This window comes from Schistocerca piceifrons, chromosome 8, assembly GCF_021461385.2.
Source record: "Schistocerca piceifrons isolate TAMUIC-IGC-003096 chromosome 8, iqSchPice1.1, whole genome shotgun sequence".
Lineage (NCBI taxonomy): Eukaryota > Metazoa > Arthropoda > Insecta > Orthoptera > Acrididae > Schistocerca > Schistocerca piceifrons.
This window is the reverse complement of record NC_060145.1, coordinates 206,830,690-206,851,331: the sequence shown is the minus strand read 5'-3', so window position 1 is coordinate 206,851,331 and position 20,642 is coordinate 206,830,690. Positions and strand designations below refer to the sequence as shown.

At 41.1% G+C, this 20,642-nt stretch overlaps 1 protein-coding gene across 6 annotated transcripts in view; it reads left to right on the top strand.

Annotated features, from left to right (window-relative positions):
* The window catches only part of LOC124711403 (DNA ligase 4), a 296,581-nt gene extending 281,925 nt beyond the window's left edge, over positions 1–14,656 (top strand). For all 6 annotated transcript variants that reach the window (XM_047241458.1, XM_047241460.1, XM_047241461.1 and 3 more), the window contains one exon: positions 14,440–14,656. In XM_047241458.1, coding sequence (XP_047097414.1) covers positions 14,440–14,569 — 130 coding nt within the window. In that variant the 3' untranslated portion in view covers positions 14,570–14,656. The remainder of the gene's footprint in view (positions 1–14,439) is intronic.
* The last annotated feature ends 5,986 nt before the right edge of the window (positions 14,657–20,642 follow it).

The following is a 20,642-nucleotide window of genomic DNA, read 5'->3' as shown; positions in this document are numbered from 1 at the left end:
CTTCTGGCATGAGGCAATTTTATTTCCTCTTTTAAAACCTGGGAAAGACCGTACATATGCAGGTAGTTACTGTAGTGTTGCCCTCACTAGCTGCGTCGGGAAGAACCACCGCCTTGTCTGGATCTTAGAATCTAAGCAACTCCTTAGTTACTTTCATTGTGGGATCAGGAGGTATTGCTCCTAATCTTGCCGTCCTGGAGTGGCTATACAACATGCTTTCCTACCCCAGCATCACCTTCTAGGTATATTTTTTAACATCAAGGTGGCCTGCAATGCTACTTGGAGGCATCTTATCCTGGAGTAGATCCACAAATGGGGTTCTCGTGGTTGTCTTCCCATGCTTATTCAGTCCTTTCCCTCGCCACAATATTTTAGATATCAAGTCAGTGATGTCCTGCCTGATCACTTTGAGGAGAAAAATGGTGAACCCCAAGGTAGCACTTTAAGTGTGACTGTCTTTGACCATAGCTATTAATAGCATTAAGTCCACAGTGAAAATTTTTGTCCAGTGTTCTTTGTTTGTGGATGACTTCTCTGTGTTTTGGCCTTCTTCAAGCCTCACAATGACAACACGTCATTTGCAAATAACTGTGCGTTGTTTGGATGAATGGGCACAGAAGTGTGGTTTTAAGTTTTCCACCAAGAAGTCTGTGTGTGTTATTTTTAACCATTCTCATTCCATTTTAAATTTTCCTAGTTGAGGATGAGGGACTCTATCCTTACTTTTAAAGACACTGTGAGGTTTCTGGGGGGCCTCATATTTGACTCTAAGTTTACATGGTTACCACACCTTAAGGACTTGAAAAAACGATCACTTAAGGCTTTAAGTATTTTAAGATGTCTTACCACAGTACATGGAGAGCAGACAAGACTTGTCTGCTGTGGTTTTACAGGCCATTTATGCAATCTCAGCTCAATTACGAGTACATGGTGTATTTAAAGATGTGGACCACGAAGGGATTCAGTTGGCCATGGGGCATTCAGATTAAGCCCCATACCAGACCTCTGTACAGAGGCTGGTGAATCATCAGATCACATCCGGCGATGGCTACTTACTGTGTGCCAGGCATATAAAACACTGTCCACACCATACATACCACTTACCATACTGTTGCTCAGCCTCCACTGTAAAGGCTTTTTCGTAACAGGCAACAGGTAACGAGGCCCAACAGACAACGAGGCCCTATGGGATTTGTGTGCAGGATTGCCTTCTAGAGATGGGTGTGGCCAGTCTTCATGTTTTACATCAGAGTTGGAGCAGATTTCCACCTTGGCTTCTCCGGAGGCCCTGATTTCAGACTTGACAAATTTTAGGAGAGATTGTATGTCAGATTTTACATTTCAGTCTCTGTTTTTTAACATTTTAGATACACATCACAGTTTCACAGTAGTGTACACTGATGGCTCCAAGCAAGGGAATTCCCTTGACTGCTCTGTTGTGTTCTGCAATCATGTCACCAGGATTTGCCTTCTTGATGAGTATACCATTTTCTCAGCATAGCTCCACACGATCCTGAAGGTACTGGAGCAGATGCGTAGTATTAAGGGCAAACGGTTTCTCATTTGCTCTGATTCCCTTGGTGTTTTACAATTATTACAGAACCTGTACCCAGCTGAGGAGTTGGTCCGGCTGATACATGACCAACTGTACTTTCTCCAACAGCAGGGTAAGCAGGTGTCATTCTGCTGGGTGCCAGGTCACGTAGGGATATGGGGAAATGGACAGGCTGATCAACTGCAAAGGGGGCCTGCAGAGGACAGGATGTGGCACTGTGTCCTATTCCCTTGCAGGCTCTCATTTCTGCTCTACACAGGAGCACTTGTGTGATGAGTAATGGGTGGCAGGGACGGCCAATAAGCTGTGGTTGGTGAAGTCAACAACCCGGCCATGGCTTTCCTCCTGCCAGTTGCTCAGACACTATGAATTCACCTTCACATGTCTTAGAATTGGGCACTGCCCTCTCACACATAGCTTTTTACCATGGTGTGAAGATCCCCTGTTTTCTGATGCTTGTGGTGTGCACATCTCTGTCCGCCATATTTTAACAGAATGCGTTTTATATCATGATGTGAGGGCAGAAGCAAATATTGCTTGGGATCTGCTGATGATGAGATGAGTGTCATTAAGGTTTTAAAGTTTTGTTATGTGTCTGGACTCTGGCCTAAACTTTTAGGCAGCAGGTTGTATTGTGTTGCGGAGAGGCTGGCTTCTCCTTTTTTTATTCTTGTGGTCAACCAGCCATGTCCATTTGCTGTATTATATTAGCCCCTTACCTACATACATTAATCCTTGTTCCAAAGATCATAAATACGACATTTCATAATAATGTGAATATCATCCTATCTTCTAATGTTGTAGCTATGCACTTTGATGTTATTTTTGAATTGGGATGGGTTATTAATGACAAATTTCATAAGTAATTATATGTGTGCAAGGTGATCTTGGGTGGGCTCCAGCTATTATTCTGATTACACACTTTTGTGCAATGAATACTTTCTCTCTTAATGACTAATTGCTGCAAAATATGATACCTTATGAAAGCAGTGAATGAAAATAGGCATAGTAGGCTAATTTACTAATATGTTTATCACCAAAATTTGCAATAACACTAGTGGCATAAGTAGCTAAACCTAACTGTTTGAGCATATCATCAATGTGTTTCTTCCAATTCAATTTCTCATCAATGCACACACCTAGAAATTTTGAATATTCTGCCTTAGCAACAGACTTCCATTCATAGTCTATATTTATCAATGGAGTTATGCCATTTACTGTACAGAATTGTATAAACATTATATCACTTTCTTCCTGTGCCATTAATGTTTTACTACTGACACAATAGTCCGTTCCATGTTTCTGTGTGGGTACGCACATAGTTTTCCAATTTTTGTTACCTGTGTTTCACATGCTGTTTTATCTTCTTGTTTTGTGTATTTTACTCACCCTCATGTCAATCTGTTTTTGCGCGGGTGCTAAAGACCTTGATGTTGTGCTCCCATAAAGACATGTCCATGTCCATAAAGGTTGAGATGAAGCAGCTCATTCTTCTTTAGATACCTCATAATGATTGAGCTCATAATATGTTCTAAGATTCTGCGCCCTCCCATGAACCATGGACCTTGCCGTTGGTGGGGAGGCTTGCGTGCCTCAGCGATACAGATAGCCGTACCGTAGGTGCAACCACAACGGAGGGGTATCTGTTGAGAGGCCAGACAAACGTGTGGTTCCTGAAGAGGGGCAGCAGCCTTTTCAGTAGTTGCAAGGGCAACAGTCTGGATGATTGACTGATCTGGCCATGTAACAATAACCAAAACGGCCTTGCTGCGCTGGTACTGCGAACGGCTGAAAGCAAGGGGAAACTACAGCCGAAATTTTTCCCGAGGGCATGCAGCTTTACTGTATGATTAAATGATGATGGCGTCCTCTTGGGTAAAATATTCCGGAGGTAAAATAGTCCCCCATTCGGATCTCCGGGCGGGGACTACTCAAGAGGATGTCGTTATCAGGAGAAAGAAAAATGGCGTTCTATGGATCGGAGCGTGGAATGTCAGATCCCTTAATCAGGCAGGTAGGTAAGAAAATTTAAAAAGGGAAATGGATAGGTTGAAGTTAGATATAGTGGGAATTAGTGAAGTTCAGTGGCAGGAGGAACAAGACTTCTGGTCAGGTGACTACAGGGTTATAAACACAAAATCAAATAGGGGTAATGCAGGAGCAGGTTTAATAATGAATAGGAAAATAGGAATGCGGGTAAGCTACTACAAACAGCATAGTGAACGCATTATTGTGGCCAAGATAGAGACGAAGCCCACACCTACTACAGTAGTACAAGTTTATATGCCAACTAGCTCTGCAGATGACGAAGAAATTGAAGAAATGTATGATGAAATAAAAGAAATTATTCAGATTGTGAAGGGAGACGAAAATTTAATAGTCGTGGGTGACTGGAATTCGAGTGTAGGAAAAGGGAGAGAAGGAAACATAGTAGGTGAATATGGATTGGGGCTAAGAAATGAAAGAGGAAGCCGCCTGGTAGAATTTTGCACAGAGCACAACATAATCATAGCCAACACTTGGTTTAAGAATCATGAAAGAAGGTTGTATACATGGAAGAACCCTGGAGATACTAAAAGGTATCAGATAGATTATATAATGGTAAGACAGAGATTTAGGAACCAGGTTTTAAATTGTAAGACAGCAGATGTGGACTCTGACCACAATCTATTGGTTATGACCTGTAGATTAAAACTGAAGAAACTGCAAAAAGGTGGGAATTTAAGGAGATGGGACCTGGATAAACTGAAAGAACCAGAGGTTGTACAGAGTTTCAGGGAGAGCATAAGGGAACAGTTGACAGGAATGGGGGAAAGAAATACAGTAGAAGAAGAATGGGTAGCTTTCAGGGATGAAGTAGCGAAGGGAGCAGAGGATCAAGTAGGTAAAAAGACGAGGGCTAGTAGTAATCCTTGGGTAACAGAAGAAATATTGAATTTAATTGATGAAAGGAGAAAATATAAAAATGAAGTAAATGAAGCAGGCAAAAAGGAATACAAACGTCTCATAAATGAGATCGACAGGAAGTGCAAAATGGCTAAGCTGGGATGGCTAGAGGACAAATGTAAGGATGTAGAGGCCTATCTCACTAGGGGTAAGATAGATACTGCCTACAGGAAAATTAAAGAGACCTTTGGAGATAAGAGAACGACTTGTATGAATATCAAGAGCTCAGATGGAAACCCAGTTCTAAGCAAAGAAGGGAAAGCAGAAAGGTGGAAGGAGTATATAGAGGGTCTATACAAGGGCGATGTACTTGAGGACAATATTATGGAAATGGAAGAGGATGTAGATGAAGATGAAATGGGAGGTATGATACTGCGTGAAGAGTTTGACAGAGCACTGAAAGACCTGAATTCGAAACAAGGCCCCCGGAGTAGACAACATTCCACTGGAACTACTGACGGCCTTGGGAGAGCCAGTCCTGACAAAACTCTACCATCTGGTGAGCAAGATGTATGAAACAGGCGAAATACCCTCAGACTTCAAGAAGAATATAATAATTCCAATCCCAAAGAAAGCAGGTGTTGACAGATGTGAAAATTACCGAACTATCAGTTTAATAAGTCACAGCTGCAAAATACTAACACGAATTCTTTACAGACAAATGGAAAAACTAGTAGAAGCCAACCTCGGGGAAGATCAGTTTGGATTCCGTAGAAACACTGCAACACGTGAGGCAATACTGACCTTACGACTTATCTTAGAAGAAAGATTAAGGAAAGGCAAACCTACATTTCTAGCATTTGTAGTCTTAGAGAAAGCTTTTGACAATGTTGACTGGAATACTCTTTTTCAAATTCTAAAGGTGGCAGGGGTAAAATACAGGGAGCGAAAGGCTATTTACAATTTGTACAGAAACCAGATGGCAGTTATAAGAGTCGAGGGACATGAAAGGGAAGCAGTGGTTGGGAAGGGAGTAAGACAGGGTTGTAGCCTCTCCCCGGTGTTGAGCAAGCAGTAAAGGAAACAAAAGAAAAATTCGGAGTAGGTATTAAAATTCATGGAGAAGAAATAAAAACTTTGAGGTTCGCCGATGACATTGTAATTCTGTCAGAGACAGCAAAGGACTTGGAAGAGCAGTTGAATGGAATGGACAGTGTCTTGAAAGGAGGATATAAGATGAACATCAACAAAAGCAAAACAAGGATAATGGAATGTAGTCTAATTAAGTCGGGTGATGCTGAGGGAATTAGATTAGGAAATGAGACACTTAAAGTAGTAAAGGAGTTTTGCTATTTGGGGAGCAAAATAACTGATAATGGTCGAAGTAGAGAGCATATAAAATGTAGACTGGCAATGGCAAGGAAAGCGTTTCTGAAGAAGATAAATTTGTTAACATCGAGTATAGATTTAAGTGTCAGGAAGTCGTTTCTGAAAGTATTTGTATGGAGTGTAGCGATGTATGGAAGTGAGACATGGACGATAAATAGTTTGGACAAGAAGAGAATAGAAGCTTTCGAAATGTGGTGCTACAGAAGAATGCTGAAGATTAGATGGGTAGATCACATAACTAATGAGGAAGTATTGAATAGGATTGGGGAGAAGAGAAGTTTGTGGCACAACTTGACCAGAAGAAGGGATCGGTTGGTAGGACATGTTCTGAGGCATCAAGGGATCACCAATTTAGTATTGGAGGGCAGTGTGGAGGGTAAAAATCGTAGAGGGAGACCAAGAGATGAATACACTAAGCAGATTCATAGGGATGTACGTTGCAGTAGGTACTGGGAGATGAAAAAGCTTGCACAGGATAGAGTAGCATAGAGAGCTGCATCAAACCAGTCTCAGGACTGAAGACCACAACAACAACAACAAGATTCTGCGACCGGTGGACATCAGTGAGATAGGCTGGTAGTTTTGTGGATTACTTCCGCTACCCTTCTTGTAGACTTGTATGATCTGTGCTTTCTTGCATCTGCTGGGCACACTTTTTTGATTGAGGCATTTATGATATATTGCAGTAAAAGGAAGGGCTAACTTAGCCACAGATTCAGTACAGAATCTGATAGAGATTCAGTTGAGCACTGGAGCTTTGTTCAATTTAGAATTGGCAGCTTTTCCTTAAAGCCACTGAAAATAATGTGTGCTTCACTTATCATTGCAGGAGTACAAGAATTAAATTGAGGTAGAACTCCTGGATTTTTGTTTCTAAAGGAACATTTGAAAGTGTAGGTCAGCATTTCTGCTTTTGCTTTGTTACCTTCAATTTTAGTTCCTTTCTCCTCAAGGAACAATTTGACACGAATATTGATGCCACTAATGTCATTTACATCTGAACAGAATTTCTTTGGGTCCTATGAGAGATATTTTGATAAGATTCTACTACAGTAGTCACTGAAGGCTTCATGCATTGCCTTCTCTCCAGCCTAATGTGTTTCATTGAGCACCTTGCTATAAATAGCTCCATACTTTGTCTAACACCTATTATGCAGTAGTTTCCATCACAGTTTCCTTACAGTGACTGTATATCATGTGTGGGCAGGGGGATGATGTTTCCCTCAATCATGTGCATGTGCATAGTGATTCTTTTAAATTTGGGCCACAGTTCTTCAACATGTGTCTGTCCAGGGCGAAATGTTTCAAGCTCCTCAATGAGCTACTGTTTCATTATCTAGTTTGCTAACACACGAATCTTTCTACTTTGCTTGCTTTTTCTTTCTCCTTTGCTTGCTTTTTCTTTCTCTACTGTGGTAATCAGTGTTGCTACAGGTGCCTTAGGATCACTGATATTAGTTTCAATGTGGACTCCTTACACAGATCAGGTCTGTTTGTTGCCATTACATCCAAATTACTTCCTTCAAGTGTGGGCTTTTGAACTACTTATTCCAGGTAGTTTTTTGAGAAGGCATTTAGTAATGTCTTGTCATACCTACCATCTTTAAAACAGTAATCATCGCAACTGATTGATGATTAAAGTTCTCTCTCATGATTACAGTATAATTAGACAACTTGTGCACTAGTGAACTATAGATTTTGGTTACGTATGTGTGGGTCTGGTTGTTGACAGAACAATTCTACAACACGTTTATGCCTACCTTTGATGCTGAGTCTTGCTGAAACAGACTTACACGCAGTTTCGAGTTCTATCTTGGCGGGTATGAGTTTCTTACCTGCTGCAACAAATACACCACCTGCCTTTCTCATTAGCTTATTCTTTTCATTTATGCTTCAGTTTTCCCCAAAACTCTCACTGCCTCAATTTTGAGTTTTAACTAGCTTTCTGTATTAAGTAGATAGAGGGGCTGGCCAGTACTTACCTCAGCTCAGTACAGCCGATAGATACACATAAAACAGAACTGAAAATTTACATTCCTAGCTTTCGGAACTTTGTTCCTTCATCAGGGAGGAGAGAGGGGAAAAAAAGGGAAGAAGGGAAAGTGGATTCAGTTACTCACAACCCAGGTTATGAAGCAACAGGGAAAGGTAAACAGGGAGGGTAGCAAGGATGGAGGCATGGTTGTCAGAGGGAAGCCAAAGATATTCTACTGTAAGTACTGTGCCAGCTTCAAACCAAAGAGGATGCATACAGAAGTAAAGTATAAAGATAAACACAACTATGTAGGATGAAAAGGGAACTTTGTTCCTTCATCAGGGAGGAGAGAGGGGAAAAAAAGGGAAGAAGGGAAAGCTAGGAATGTAAATTTTCAGTTCTGTTTTATGTGTATCTATCGGCTGTACTGAGCTGAGGTAAGTACTGGCCAGCCCCTCTATCTCTTTGTTAGTATTTGTTTCACATCTTATATGAGATTTTCCATTAATCATTTCTGTATTAAGTATAATTTGTACTCCACTTCTGTTTAAGAGCGCTTCAAACTCTGGCACTTTCCTATGAAAGCTTTGACAGTTAACCACTAGGATTTTAAGGCTCTCTCCAATACAGCTGTTGTTATTTGGATGTACTCACCTAATATAAAATCTGTTTGTTCGTCCCACATACAATCAGCTGTGTAGCTACCTCTGATGTATAGTGCACAACTGACCCATTTAGGGGGATTCTTACAGTTCTCAACCCTACAGTGCAATTCTAGGATGTTGTAGCCCAGTTTGTCACAGAATCTTTGAAGTATCTGGGTTAATCTTTTCATTTAACACGGAACCAGGGAACTGCAGTTAGTTTTCTTGACAGTGCCAAAAGTTGTGAGTTTTGTTGAAACTCCACCAGCAAGGCTGGTCTTCTTATCCTGTTCTGCCAGTGAAATGATCGAAGTATGACCTTGGAGCCCAGAAGACAGGCATCATTTGTTTCACTGTGTGGCACAGTCTGCTGTTTGTTGCACACTCTTCCTTCAGTGGCTATTAGGACAGCCTGTTCAGCAGGTCGAATGAGTAATTGTGATAGTTGTGTATGTTTACCATTTAAAATAATCATCCCCTCAGGGGCTCAGCACTATTTTGCTAAATACTGGTATGGCGACACTGGGGTTTCTGTGCTGGGGACTGGTAAGCGTCCCCTGTCACCATAAGCAATGGGCATGCTTCAGCAACCATTGCGCGGCACAGCAGTGGAACTTTGTGTGTCACAGGGAATGGTGACTTCCTGAATTGTGAGGATGGTAAAAACCTCTCTGTCTCAAGGTGTGCTGCATGCTGATGAGAAGCATGACTGTTTAGGTGGAACAGTCAGTAGTGGACAACCTCTAGGGTACCTGCTGCTTCTCAGTTGTATAAGGCTTGCCTAGGCATGCAGTGCTCTGTCTAGACAGACTTTTATTTCCCTTCCTGCTCGTGGGACCAGCAGAAAGGGTGGGCTGCTGGAAGTTACCAACATCCAGTCAAACAAAAGGGCTGAGGTAGCCCATCCTCCTGTAAGTTGTAACAGAAAACATTGTCACAATATGTTCACCATAGTTAAAAGGAAAGAAGGTAGCTTTGATAAAGTTTCATTGTTGTGTGTACAGAAAGGTTTAGAGGGCATTGCAAGAACTTTTATAAGCACGTACGAAATGGATCCTTTTGGTCCAAACGTCTAGTTCCCAACAAGTGAAGAACCTCACGAAAGCTCAATGCCTTGGGGAATATTCAATTGAAACTGAACTGCACGACACCTTAAACTACAGTAAAGGTGTTGTGACTTGCAGGGATCTAGTTTACATTCCCTGGTAATAACTGAAAGCTGAGTGGTCCCAGGAAGGCTTTGTGGATGTGTGAAACATTGTGAAAAGGGTGGATGGTGGCAGTACTGTCAAGTCAGACTTTTATTCTTACATTTTACAGCACCAAACTTCTAGAGCATGTCAAGGCAGGTTTCTTTCATTTAAGCGTATGATCTTGTTTCCCAAACCCAATACACAGCTTTAAATGCCAGCACTTTTGGCACACTATTCTTGGTTGTAAGAGGGAGGTCACTTGTGGCAAATGTGGTAGAGCCACCCATGATGGAGCTGGTTGTTCCTCTTCTCTGAAGTGTTTCAGCTGCTCTGTCTGGAGTAGGGACTGCAGTATTTTCCTTGAAGAACAGAAGACTCAGGAGATAAAAACAACAAAGTGCATTCTATATGGTGAAGCCAAAAAAGACATACAAGGCCATGTAGTCACCCATGTTCGCTGCTTCCTTTGCTTCTGTTCCCAGACAGACAGTCCAGAAAGTTGATGCCACTACACAAATGGAGGTTGCTAGTGTCAGCACTAGCACCTGCGTTTGTCATTGGGTTCTTGTGCTGCTGCAGTTTCTTTAAAGCCTACCCCTTCCCCCAAGAACATGCAAAAAGGCTGTGGTTGCTGACATTTTGGAACTTCCTGCCTTTCCAAAGATCAAGTCTTGTCCTCTGTCCAGTGCTGCCACTACCACTTCTGTGGTTGTGACTCCACACTGCCTGAGCCACAAAAATCTAAGACAAAGGCAAAGAATTGCAAACTGCAGAAAGTCAGGATGGAAGTGCTACCTCTGTGATAGATGGCCTTTGATACCACTGAAAAGTTGGTCTTGATGTATGCTAAGTTCCCAGACAACGTATCCATAAAGACATCTTTCACAGATTTGATAGAACTTGACACATTGCTATCAAGTTTACAAAAGATTTTCTTTATTTTGGTGTAGTTGGTGCAGTAATATATAGCTGCATAAAGCCAATAAACGGTCATGTAAGAACAGGCTGAGGGAGAAGGAGCAGTTAAGGTGTTTGCCAAGAAAATTAATTTGTCCACGTCATGGTAATTTGATCACACCTCTTTTGCAACTTTGCATAAGGTGTGCAAGGCATACACCACACTGGTGTCAAGAATCTGAAGCCCCAAGGCTGCTTTAGCTACGTATGAAGCACCACCTGTCACTAGCAGCAAAACGTTACCTCTGTTCACACCATCCTGCCCACAGTTGCTTCATAGAGTTGTCAAACAAAATGGCAGTTATTGAGTGATTTGCTCTCTCAGGAGTTTCACACATTGGGAGGAACGTTTCTCCAAGCCTGTCAACTTTTAGAACACCAATAACAACATTTTCAACATAAACACCCCCCACGTTAGTAGTTTCATCTGTGGGCACTCAGAACATTTCATCAGCAACTCTAATTCATATTTTGTTGAGCGTCTCCTTGTAGTACACCAGTAGATAATTCTTTCTTAAAGTAGATTCAACTGGAACTGGATGTGTTGTATTTTTCTCCAACAGCTGCCTGAAGTGTGGATTCTTCAGCTTCTCCAGAGGAAGCCATTATCATCTCACACAAGTCCTTGCAGAATTATTGCACCGTTGAAGACTGATCTGTGTGCTCAAATAATAGTGTTTGTCTGCTGTCATTTTCAGTTGTTCTCTCCGCACAGCTTCTGTATTTGGCAGGGCTGCAGTGTTGTTGCACTTTAGAGTGCTTTTCTGCACTGACTTTAATGTCACACAGTTTACAAAATAATAATACCCTGTGAGTGCTGAAGAACTGCTCATGAAAACAATGAACAAAACCTTTCAACTTCATGCTTTGGAGCACTTTAATTTCATCATATTGAACCAGACTGAGTTTATATTCAAACTGAATAGTGTGAGCACTTGTGTGATGTTTATTATGTCGGAAGCTGCCTTTGTTGGCTTCAAGAGCATTTTGTTGACCCCGTGCAACAATGTCTCACATCAGCAAACCAACTAGGGTGTTATGCTGCTTGTCTACCATAGTCTTGATAAACAAAGATCTGTATTAAATGTTGTCTTTATTTGTGACACTATCACCTGAAACATTTTTGTGTTTTTATTTTTGTTTCCTTAAAAAATGACAAATATATGCATTTCTGCTGAAAGTTGGCTGAAATATGACCCATATGCCAAAAGTTGGCCAAAATATGACCTATTGCTAAAAAAAGGTGTAATTATGACTTTATAAGCACAATAAAACTACATTCTTCTACACTACAGTACTTGGGTTGTCCATAAATTGTAAAATTCAGCCTTAATTTCAGGAAAAAATATGACTTGTCTTTAAAATCGATGTTTTGTATTAGACATATCTGAATATTAGAGATGTGCACACCAAAGTCTGAGAATGGCTGCTCAGTCACAATCATGTCACACTGCATATGCAGTGAAATGGGTACTGAAGAAAAAATGATTGTAATTTTATTGAACTAGGAACTGATTTGTGTTAAACTCGAGCTATCCATTATCATGACATGACTTTTCCTGAGAAGAGCATATAGTATCAACCTTAAAAAGCAGGAGCAGATTTTTAAAGGGTTGTTTGGCTATGTTTGTACAAAGAAGAGTGAGTTTCCTACCATTTTTGAAAGGAGTTTTGACATCTGTGAACTCAGTTATCAGTCTCTTGAAACACGAGAAAATATACCTATTGGCTTCTAGATTCAGTCAAGAATAATTTTTCTGGAGTATGTGGTCTACAACAATCTCAGTGTTCAAAGTAAAAACCAGATGTGCCTTATAAACATGAATGCTTTGTCTGTTGGTTTTATAGTTGATTAGGACAGGTGTCAATTAACAGCTTCTACTCTTATCGAAGATTTAACAGTGGCAGAAAACTGAGCCCCACCTAACATACTTTTCCTTAATAAATAAGGATTGAATCTGCTCCAAGGTGACAAAATAGCTTGTATAAATGGGTGTGTGCACAAATAATGTATCCAGGATTGGAGGTGGATGCAAAAATCTTAAATTACCATATTTTTAAATAAATGATTGTGTCAGTTTCAAGACATTTCATGCCACAAGCACCAACTTTAGTAGTTGTCCCAGAAACTTTATTATATCCCAGACAATTACGATGGTTCAATCCCGTCTCCGACCATCCTGATTTAGGTTTTCCGTGATTTCCCTAAATCGCTTCAGGCAAATGCCGGGATGGTTCCTTTGAAAGGGCACGGCCGCTTTCCTTCCCCATCCTTCCCTCACCCGAGCTTGCGCTCCGCCTCTAATGACCTCGTTGTCGACGGGACGTTAAACACTAATCTCCTCCTCCTCCTCCTCCTCCTCCTCCTCCTATCCCAGACAATTGATGGTTATCTATTCAATATTTGTTATAGGTAGATTATTTTGATCCTTTATAGGTAAGCTTGATTTCATGGTTATCTCCAAAATACATCTTTTTGTATTATTAAAATGATTATGGATGTGACACGTCTTTGATGTTGGTCAGTCTTTCATCTGATATAAGTTTAGGCCAGTATGAAAATGCAGCTGTGCCAAAATAAATGGCATAATTTTCTATGAACATTGTGACAGCCAAACCATTTATACAGCCCCTCCCAAAGTGCTCAACTGACCGAACTATCCAACTTCTGCAAAGTTTGGAAGGTAGGACATAAGGTACTGGTGGAAGCAAACCTATGAGGGCAGATCATGGGTCTTGCTTGGATAGTTTGGTTCGTACATCGCTTTTCCAGTGAGAAGCAAAGACTCCAGTCCAGCACACTGTTTTAATCTGCCAGTAAGTTTCAGATTTGTGCAGACTCCATAGCAGAGTCAAACTTCATTCTGTAAGTTACACTGCAGTTGCTAAATCCATAGTATTGGCTAAACAAAAGATTGTTGGAATCATGGGAAATCACTTCTAGAAGTATATAAGAATTCTGTTATGAATGAAAACTGTGTAATCCAAATTCCAGGTCAGGGGATGGCGGCAGGTCCCTGTACCCTCTTCCTCTATTTACGTATGGTTGTGCACCATTTTAACAGTTTTATGTTTCATTTCATAGGCTGCTGTAAGATCTCACCATGAGAGATTACCAGTTTTGCACACAATTTATGGAGCCAGAGTTGTGTGCTAAACTGTGGCTAATGTTTACAGTTGCTGCAGTGTCATTCAGTGTCTCTCAGCAGTTTTTTGTTCTGACAGCTTCAACAGCTGCAGTGTTTTCTCTTAGTCACAATATGATATGCATGACCCAGATGAGAAGCATCAGCCATGAACATCACATTTCCAAGCTTCTATCTTGCTACATGCCTGACCATCCTGGATCTCTCTCTCTCTCTCTCTCTCTCTCTCTCTCTCCTTCTCCCTCTCCCTCTCCCTCTCCCTCTCTCTTTTTTGCAATGATTTTTAATATGTTTTATACCTTCTCCATGCAGAACTCAAATAACAGCATGCTGTTTGTCATTGGTGCTACCTTTACAGTGTTCCTACACTGTTCTTTTGTGCACTTGCATGATACTGACTTCTAGCACTCATGAAACACACTGTTCAGAATATACTTATCAACTTATAAGTTACTGTTGTACTGTTGCCATTTTTATTGTTTTTTTTTTGTTAGTTATTTGTATTAATTTGAATCATGTCCTCAGATAGATCAGAAATTTTAAACTGAAAGTGGTTTTTTCTTAGTGAGTTTTCACTGTCGACACACTGTTTCCCTTATTTGGTGGCTCCTATATGATTGCATTTTTACCTGTCCTGTTTAACTATAAGTCAACTAGCTTATTGATCAATCACTCACTTGGCAACTTGTTTCAGGTGTCAAACAAGGCTTGAAGAGATCAAATTATTAAATAGAGACAGAAGGAAAAAAATTCATATAGTTAATGAAAAATGGATTAAAGACTGTGTGGACCAACGTCATCAGATGGATGAAAGAAACTACTGATCATGTATTGTGTGTGTGTTAAACAGTATTCATTAAATAAACTGTTACAGTCTTTGTATACCAGTTTATATTAAAGAGTTAAAATTACCATTTTTTCCATTTCTATCCATGCACTACATTGTTATCAGATTTCCTGATACCTATTTTCAAGAGAAAGCAGGGCAATGCACATGTTAGGAGAGCTGAGGAAAACCCTAGTAGAGAGATTGTGTGTGGTATTTTTTATAGAGGTTATAACAGCACTTACCTAATTCATATGGAAATTCCAGAACTAAATCCATTTTATTTTTCTTAGCCATTACTGTAATAGATTTTGATTTCAACTATTAGAGCTCTGTTTTTCATCACACGAGTTCAAATATTGTAAAGTCTCAATACCATTTGTAAATACCCATCTCTTGATTTCCAAACAAAACTAATATAATTAGTTCAAAAATTTTACATACTCAAATGCATCTTTCTGCTCATGGCCTAAGTCTTTCCATATTAAATTTTCTTCGAGCCAGTGTTAATTTTAAAAAATCGCTTAGTTATGTTGTTTTTTTTATAGATGAAGTATTTGTCCTAAATCTTATGTACTATTTTTGGGGGGCAGGGGTCTTCGCTGTTGCACATACTCATTCACACTGCAGGTGGTCGCTCATGTCGGCACCAATGATGTGTGTCGCTATGGATCGGAGGAAATCCTCTCTGGCTTCCGGCGGCTATCTGATTTGGTGAAGACTGCTAGTCTTGCTAGCGGGATGAAAGCAGAGCTCACCATCTGCAGCATCGTCGACAGGACTGACTGCGGACCTTTGGTACAGAGCCGAGTGGAGGGTCTGAATCAGAGGCTGTGACGGTTCTGCGACCATGTGGGCTGCAGATTCCTCGACTTGCGCCATAGGGTGATGGGGTTTCGAGTTTTGCTGGATAGGTCAGGAGTCCACTACACGCAGCAAGCGGCTACACGGGTAGCAGGGGTTGTGTGGTGTGGGCTGGGCGGTTTTTTAGGTTAGATGGCCTCGGGCAAGTACAGAAAGGGCAACAGCCTCAAAGGATGCAGGGCAAAGCCAGGACATGCGGGGACCAAGCAGCAATCGGTATTGTAATTGTAAACTGTCGAAGCTGCATTGGCAAAGTACCGGAACTTCAAGCGCTGATAGAAAGCACCGAAGCTGGAATCGTTATAGGTACAGAAAGCTGGCTGAAGCCAGAGATAAATTCTGCCGAAATTTTTACAAAGGCACAGACGGTGTTTAGAAAGGATAGATTGCATGCAACCGGTGGTGGCGTGTTTGTCGCTGTTAGTAGTAGTATATCCTGTAGTGAAGTAGAAGTGGATAGTTCCTGTGAATTATTATGGGTGGAGGTTACACTCAACAACCGAGCTAGGTTAATAGTTGGCTCCTTTTACTGACCTCCCGACTCAGCAGCATTAGTGGCAGAACAACTGAGAGAAAATTTGGAATACATTTCACATAAATTTTCTCAGCATGTTATAGTCTTAGGTGGAGATTTCAATTTACCAGATATAGACTGGGACACTCAGATGTTTAGGAAGGGTGGTAGGGACAGAGCATCGAGTGACATTATACTGAGTGAACTATCCGAAAATTACCTCGAGCAATTAAACAGAGAACTGACTCTTGGACCTACTGTTAACAAACAGGCCTGAACTTTTCAACTCTGTAAGTTCAGATTCGTCACCGTGGTCTAGGGGTACCGTCTTTGATTCATAATCAAAACGTCTTCGGTCCCGGGTTCAATCCCCGCCACTGCCTAAATTTTGATAAATAATCAGCATTGGCGGCCGAAGACTTCCGGCATAAGAAGTCAGCCTCATTCTGCCAACGACCTTGTCAAAGAGGGCGGAGGAGTGGATAGAGGTTCAGGGCACTCTCTTGTCCTAGGGGTGGGAAATTGCCCCTAAAGGTGGGAGAATCAGCTATGATCAACGACATGAGGATGCAGAATGGAAACCACTGCATTAAAGACACGTAACTTGTATCCACAGGACATGTGGCCTGTAATTGAAGAAGTGTCATGATGATCTCTCCATTGGCAAAAGATTCCAGAATAGTCCCCCATTTGGATCTCCGGGAGGGGACTGCCAAGGGGGAGGTTACCATGAGAAAAAGATTGAATAATCTATGAAAAGATAACGTTCTACGAGTCGGGGCGTGGAATGTCAGAAGCTTGAACGTGGTAGGGAAACTAGAAAATCTGAAAAGGGAAATGCAAAGGCTCAATCTAGATATAGTAGGGGTCAGTGAAGTGAAGTGGAAGGAAGACAAGGATTTCTGGTCAGATGAGTATCGGGTAATATCAACAGCAGCAGAAAATGGTATAACAGGTGTAGGATTCGTTATGAATAGGAAGGTAGGGCAGAGGGTGTGTTACTGTGAACAGTTCAGTGACCGGGTTGTTCTAATCAGAATCGACAGCAGACCAACACCGACAACGATAGTTCAGGTATACATGCCAACGTCGCAAGCTGAAGATGAACAGATAGAGAAAGTGTATGAGGATATTGAAAGGGTAATGCAGTATGTAAAGGGGGACGAAAATCTAATAGTCATGGGTGACTGGAATGCAGTTGTAGGGGAAGGAATAGAAGAAAAGGTTACAGGAGAATATGGGCTTGGGACAAGGAATGAAAGAGGAGAAAGACTAATTGAGTTCTGTAACAAGTTTCAGCTAGTAATAGCGAATACCCTGTTCAAGAATCACAAGAGGAGGAGGTATACTTGGAAAAGGCCGGGCGATACGGGAAGATTTCAATTAGATTACATCATGGTCAGACAGAGATTCCGAAATCAGATACTGGATTGTAAGGCGTACACAGGAGCAGATATAGACTCAGATCACAATATAGTAGTGATGAAGAGTAGGCTGAAGTTCAAGACATTAGTCAAGAAGAATCAATACGCAAAGAAGTGGGATACAGAAGTACTAAGGAATGACGAGATACGTTTGAAGTTCTCTAACGCTATAGATACAGCAATAAGGAATAGCGCAGTAGGCAGTACAGTTGAAGAGGAATGGACATCTCTAAAAAGGGCCATCACAGAAGTTGGGAAGGAAAACATAGGTACAAAGAAGGTAGCTGCGAAGAAACCATGGGTAACAGAAGAAATACTTCAGTTGATTGATGAAAGGAGGAAGTACAAACATGTTCCTGGAAAATCAGGAATACAGAAATACAAGTCGCTGAGGAATGAAATAAATAGGAAGTGCAGGGAAGCTAAGATGAAATGGCTGCAGGAAAAATGTGAAGACATTGAAAAAGATATGATTGTCGGAAGGACAGACTCAGCATACAGGAAAGTCAAAACAACCTTTGGTGACATTAAAAGCAATGGTGGTAACATTAAGAGTGCAACGGGAATTCCACTGTTAAATGCAGAGGAGAGAGCAGATAGGTGGAAAGAATACATTGAAAGCCTCTATGAGGGTGAAGATTTGTCTGATGCGATAGAAGAAGGAACAGGAGTCGATTTAGAAGAGATAGGGGATCCAGTATTAGAATTGGAATTTAAAAGAGCTTTGGAGGACTTACGGTCAAATAAGATAGAAGGGATAGATAACATTCCATCAGAATTTCTAAAATCATTGGGGGAAGTGGCAACAAAAAGACTATTCACGTTGGTGTGTAGAATATATGAGTCTGGTGATATACCATCTGACTTTCGGAAAAGCATCATCCACACAATTCCGAAGACGGCAAGAGCTGACAAGTGCGAGAATTATCGCACAATCAGCTTAACAGCTCATGCATCAAAGCTGCTTACAAGAATAATATACAGAAGAATGGAAAAGAAAATTGAGAATGTGCTAGGTGACGATGAGTTTGGCTTTAGGAAAAGTAAAGGGATGAGAGAGGCAATTCTGACGTTACGGCTAATAATGGAAGCAAGGCTAAAGAAAAATCAAGACACTTTCATAGGATTTGTCGACCTGGAAAAAGTGTTCAACAATATAAAATGGTGCAAGCTGTTCGAGATTCTGAAAAAAGTAGGGGTAAGCTATAGGGAGAGACGGGTCGTATACAATATGTACAACAACCAAGAGGGAATAATAAGAGTGGACGATCAAGAACGAAGTGCTCGTATTAAGAAGGGTGTAAGACAAGGCTGTAGCCTTTCGCCCCTACTCTTCACTCTGTACATCGAGGAAGCAATGATGGAAATAAAAGAAAGGTTCAGGAGTGGAATTAAAATACAAGGTGAAAGGATATCAATGATACAATTCGCTGATGACATTGCTATCCTGAGTGAAAGTGTAGAAGAATTAAATGATCTGCTGAACAGAATGAACAGTCTAATGAGTACAAAGTATGGTTTGAGAGTAAATCGGAGAAAGACAAAGGTAATGAGAAGTAGTAGAAATGAGAACAGCGAGAAACTTAACATCAGGATTGATGGTCACGAAGTCAATGAAGTTTAGGAATTCTGCTACCTAGGCAGTAAAATAACCAATGACGGACGGAGCAAGGAGGACATCAAAAGCACATTCGCTATGGCAAAAAAGGCATTTCTGGCCAAGAGAAGTCTACTAATATCAAATATCGGCCTTAATTTGAGGAAGAAATTTCTGAGGATGTACGTCTGGAGTACAGCATTGTATGGTAGTGAAACATGGACTGTGGGAAAACCAGAACAGAAGAGAATCGAAGCATTTGACATGTGGTGCTATAGACGAATGTTGAAAATTAGGTGGACTGATAAGGTAAGGAATGAGGAGGTTCTACGCAGAATTGGAGAGGAAAGGAATATGTGGAAAACACTGATAAGGAGAAGGGACAGGATGATAGGTCATCTGCTAAGACATGAGGGAATGACTTCCATGGTACTAGAGGAAGCTGTAGAGGGCAAAAACTGTAGAGGAAGACAGAGATTGGAATACGTCAAGCAAATAATTGAGGATGTAGGTTGCAAGTGCTAGTCTGAGATGAAGAGGTTAGCACAGGAAAGGAATTCGTGGCGGGCCGCATCAAACCAGTCAGTAGACTGATGACAAAAAAAAAAAAAAAAAGTGCAGAACAGGGAATCAGTGATCATAAGGCCGTTGCAGCATCCCTGAATATGGAAGTTAATAGGAATATAAAAAAGTGGAGGAAGGTTTATCTGTTTAGCAAGAGTAATAGAAGGCAGATTTCAGACTACCTAACAGATCAAAACGAAAATTTCTTTTCCGACACTGACAATGTTGAGTGTTTATGGAAAAAGTTCAAGGCAATCGTAAAATGCGTTTTAGACAGCTACGTGCCGAGTAAAACTGTGAGGGACGGGAAACACCCATGGTGGTTCAACAACAAAGTTAGGAAACTACTGTGAAAGCAAAGAGAGCTTCGCTCCAAGTTTAAACGCAGCCAAGACCTCTCAGAGAAACGGAAGCTAAACGATGTCAAAGTTAGCGTAAGGAGGGCTATGCGTGAAGTGTTCAGTGAATTCGAAAGTAAAATTCTATGTACCGACTTGACAGAAAATCCTAGGAAGTTCTGGTCTTACGTTAAATCAGTAAGTGGCTCGAAACAGCATATCCAGACACTCCGGGATGATGATGGCATTGAAACAGAGGATGACATGCTTAAAGCTGAAATACTAAACACCTTTTTCCAAAGCTGTTTCACAGAGGAAGACCGCACTGCAGTTCCTTCTCTAAATCCTCGCACAAACAAAAAAATGGCTGACATCGAAATAAGTGTCCAAGGAATAGAAAAACAGCTGAAATCACTCAACAGAGGAAAGTCCACTGGACCTGACAGGATACCAATTCGATTCTACACAGAGTACACGAAAGAACTTGCCCCCCTTCTAACAGCTGTGTACCTCAAGTCTCTAGAGGAACGGAAGCTTCCAAATGATTGGAAAAGAGCACAGGTAGTCCCAGTCTTCAAGAAGGGTCGTCGAGCAGATGCGCAAAACTATAGACCTGTATCTCTGACGTTGATCTGTTGTAGAATTTTAGACCATGTTTTTTGCTCGCGTATCATGTCATTTTTGGAAACCCACAATCTACTATGTAGGAATCAACATGGATTCTGGAAACAACGATCATGTGAGACCCAACTCGCTTTATTTGTTCATGA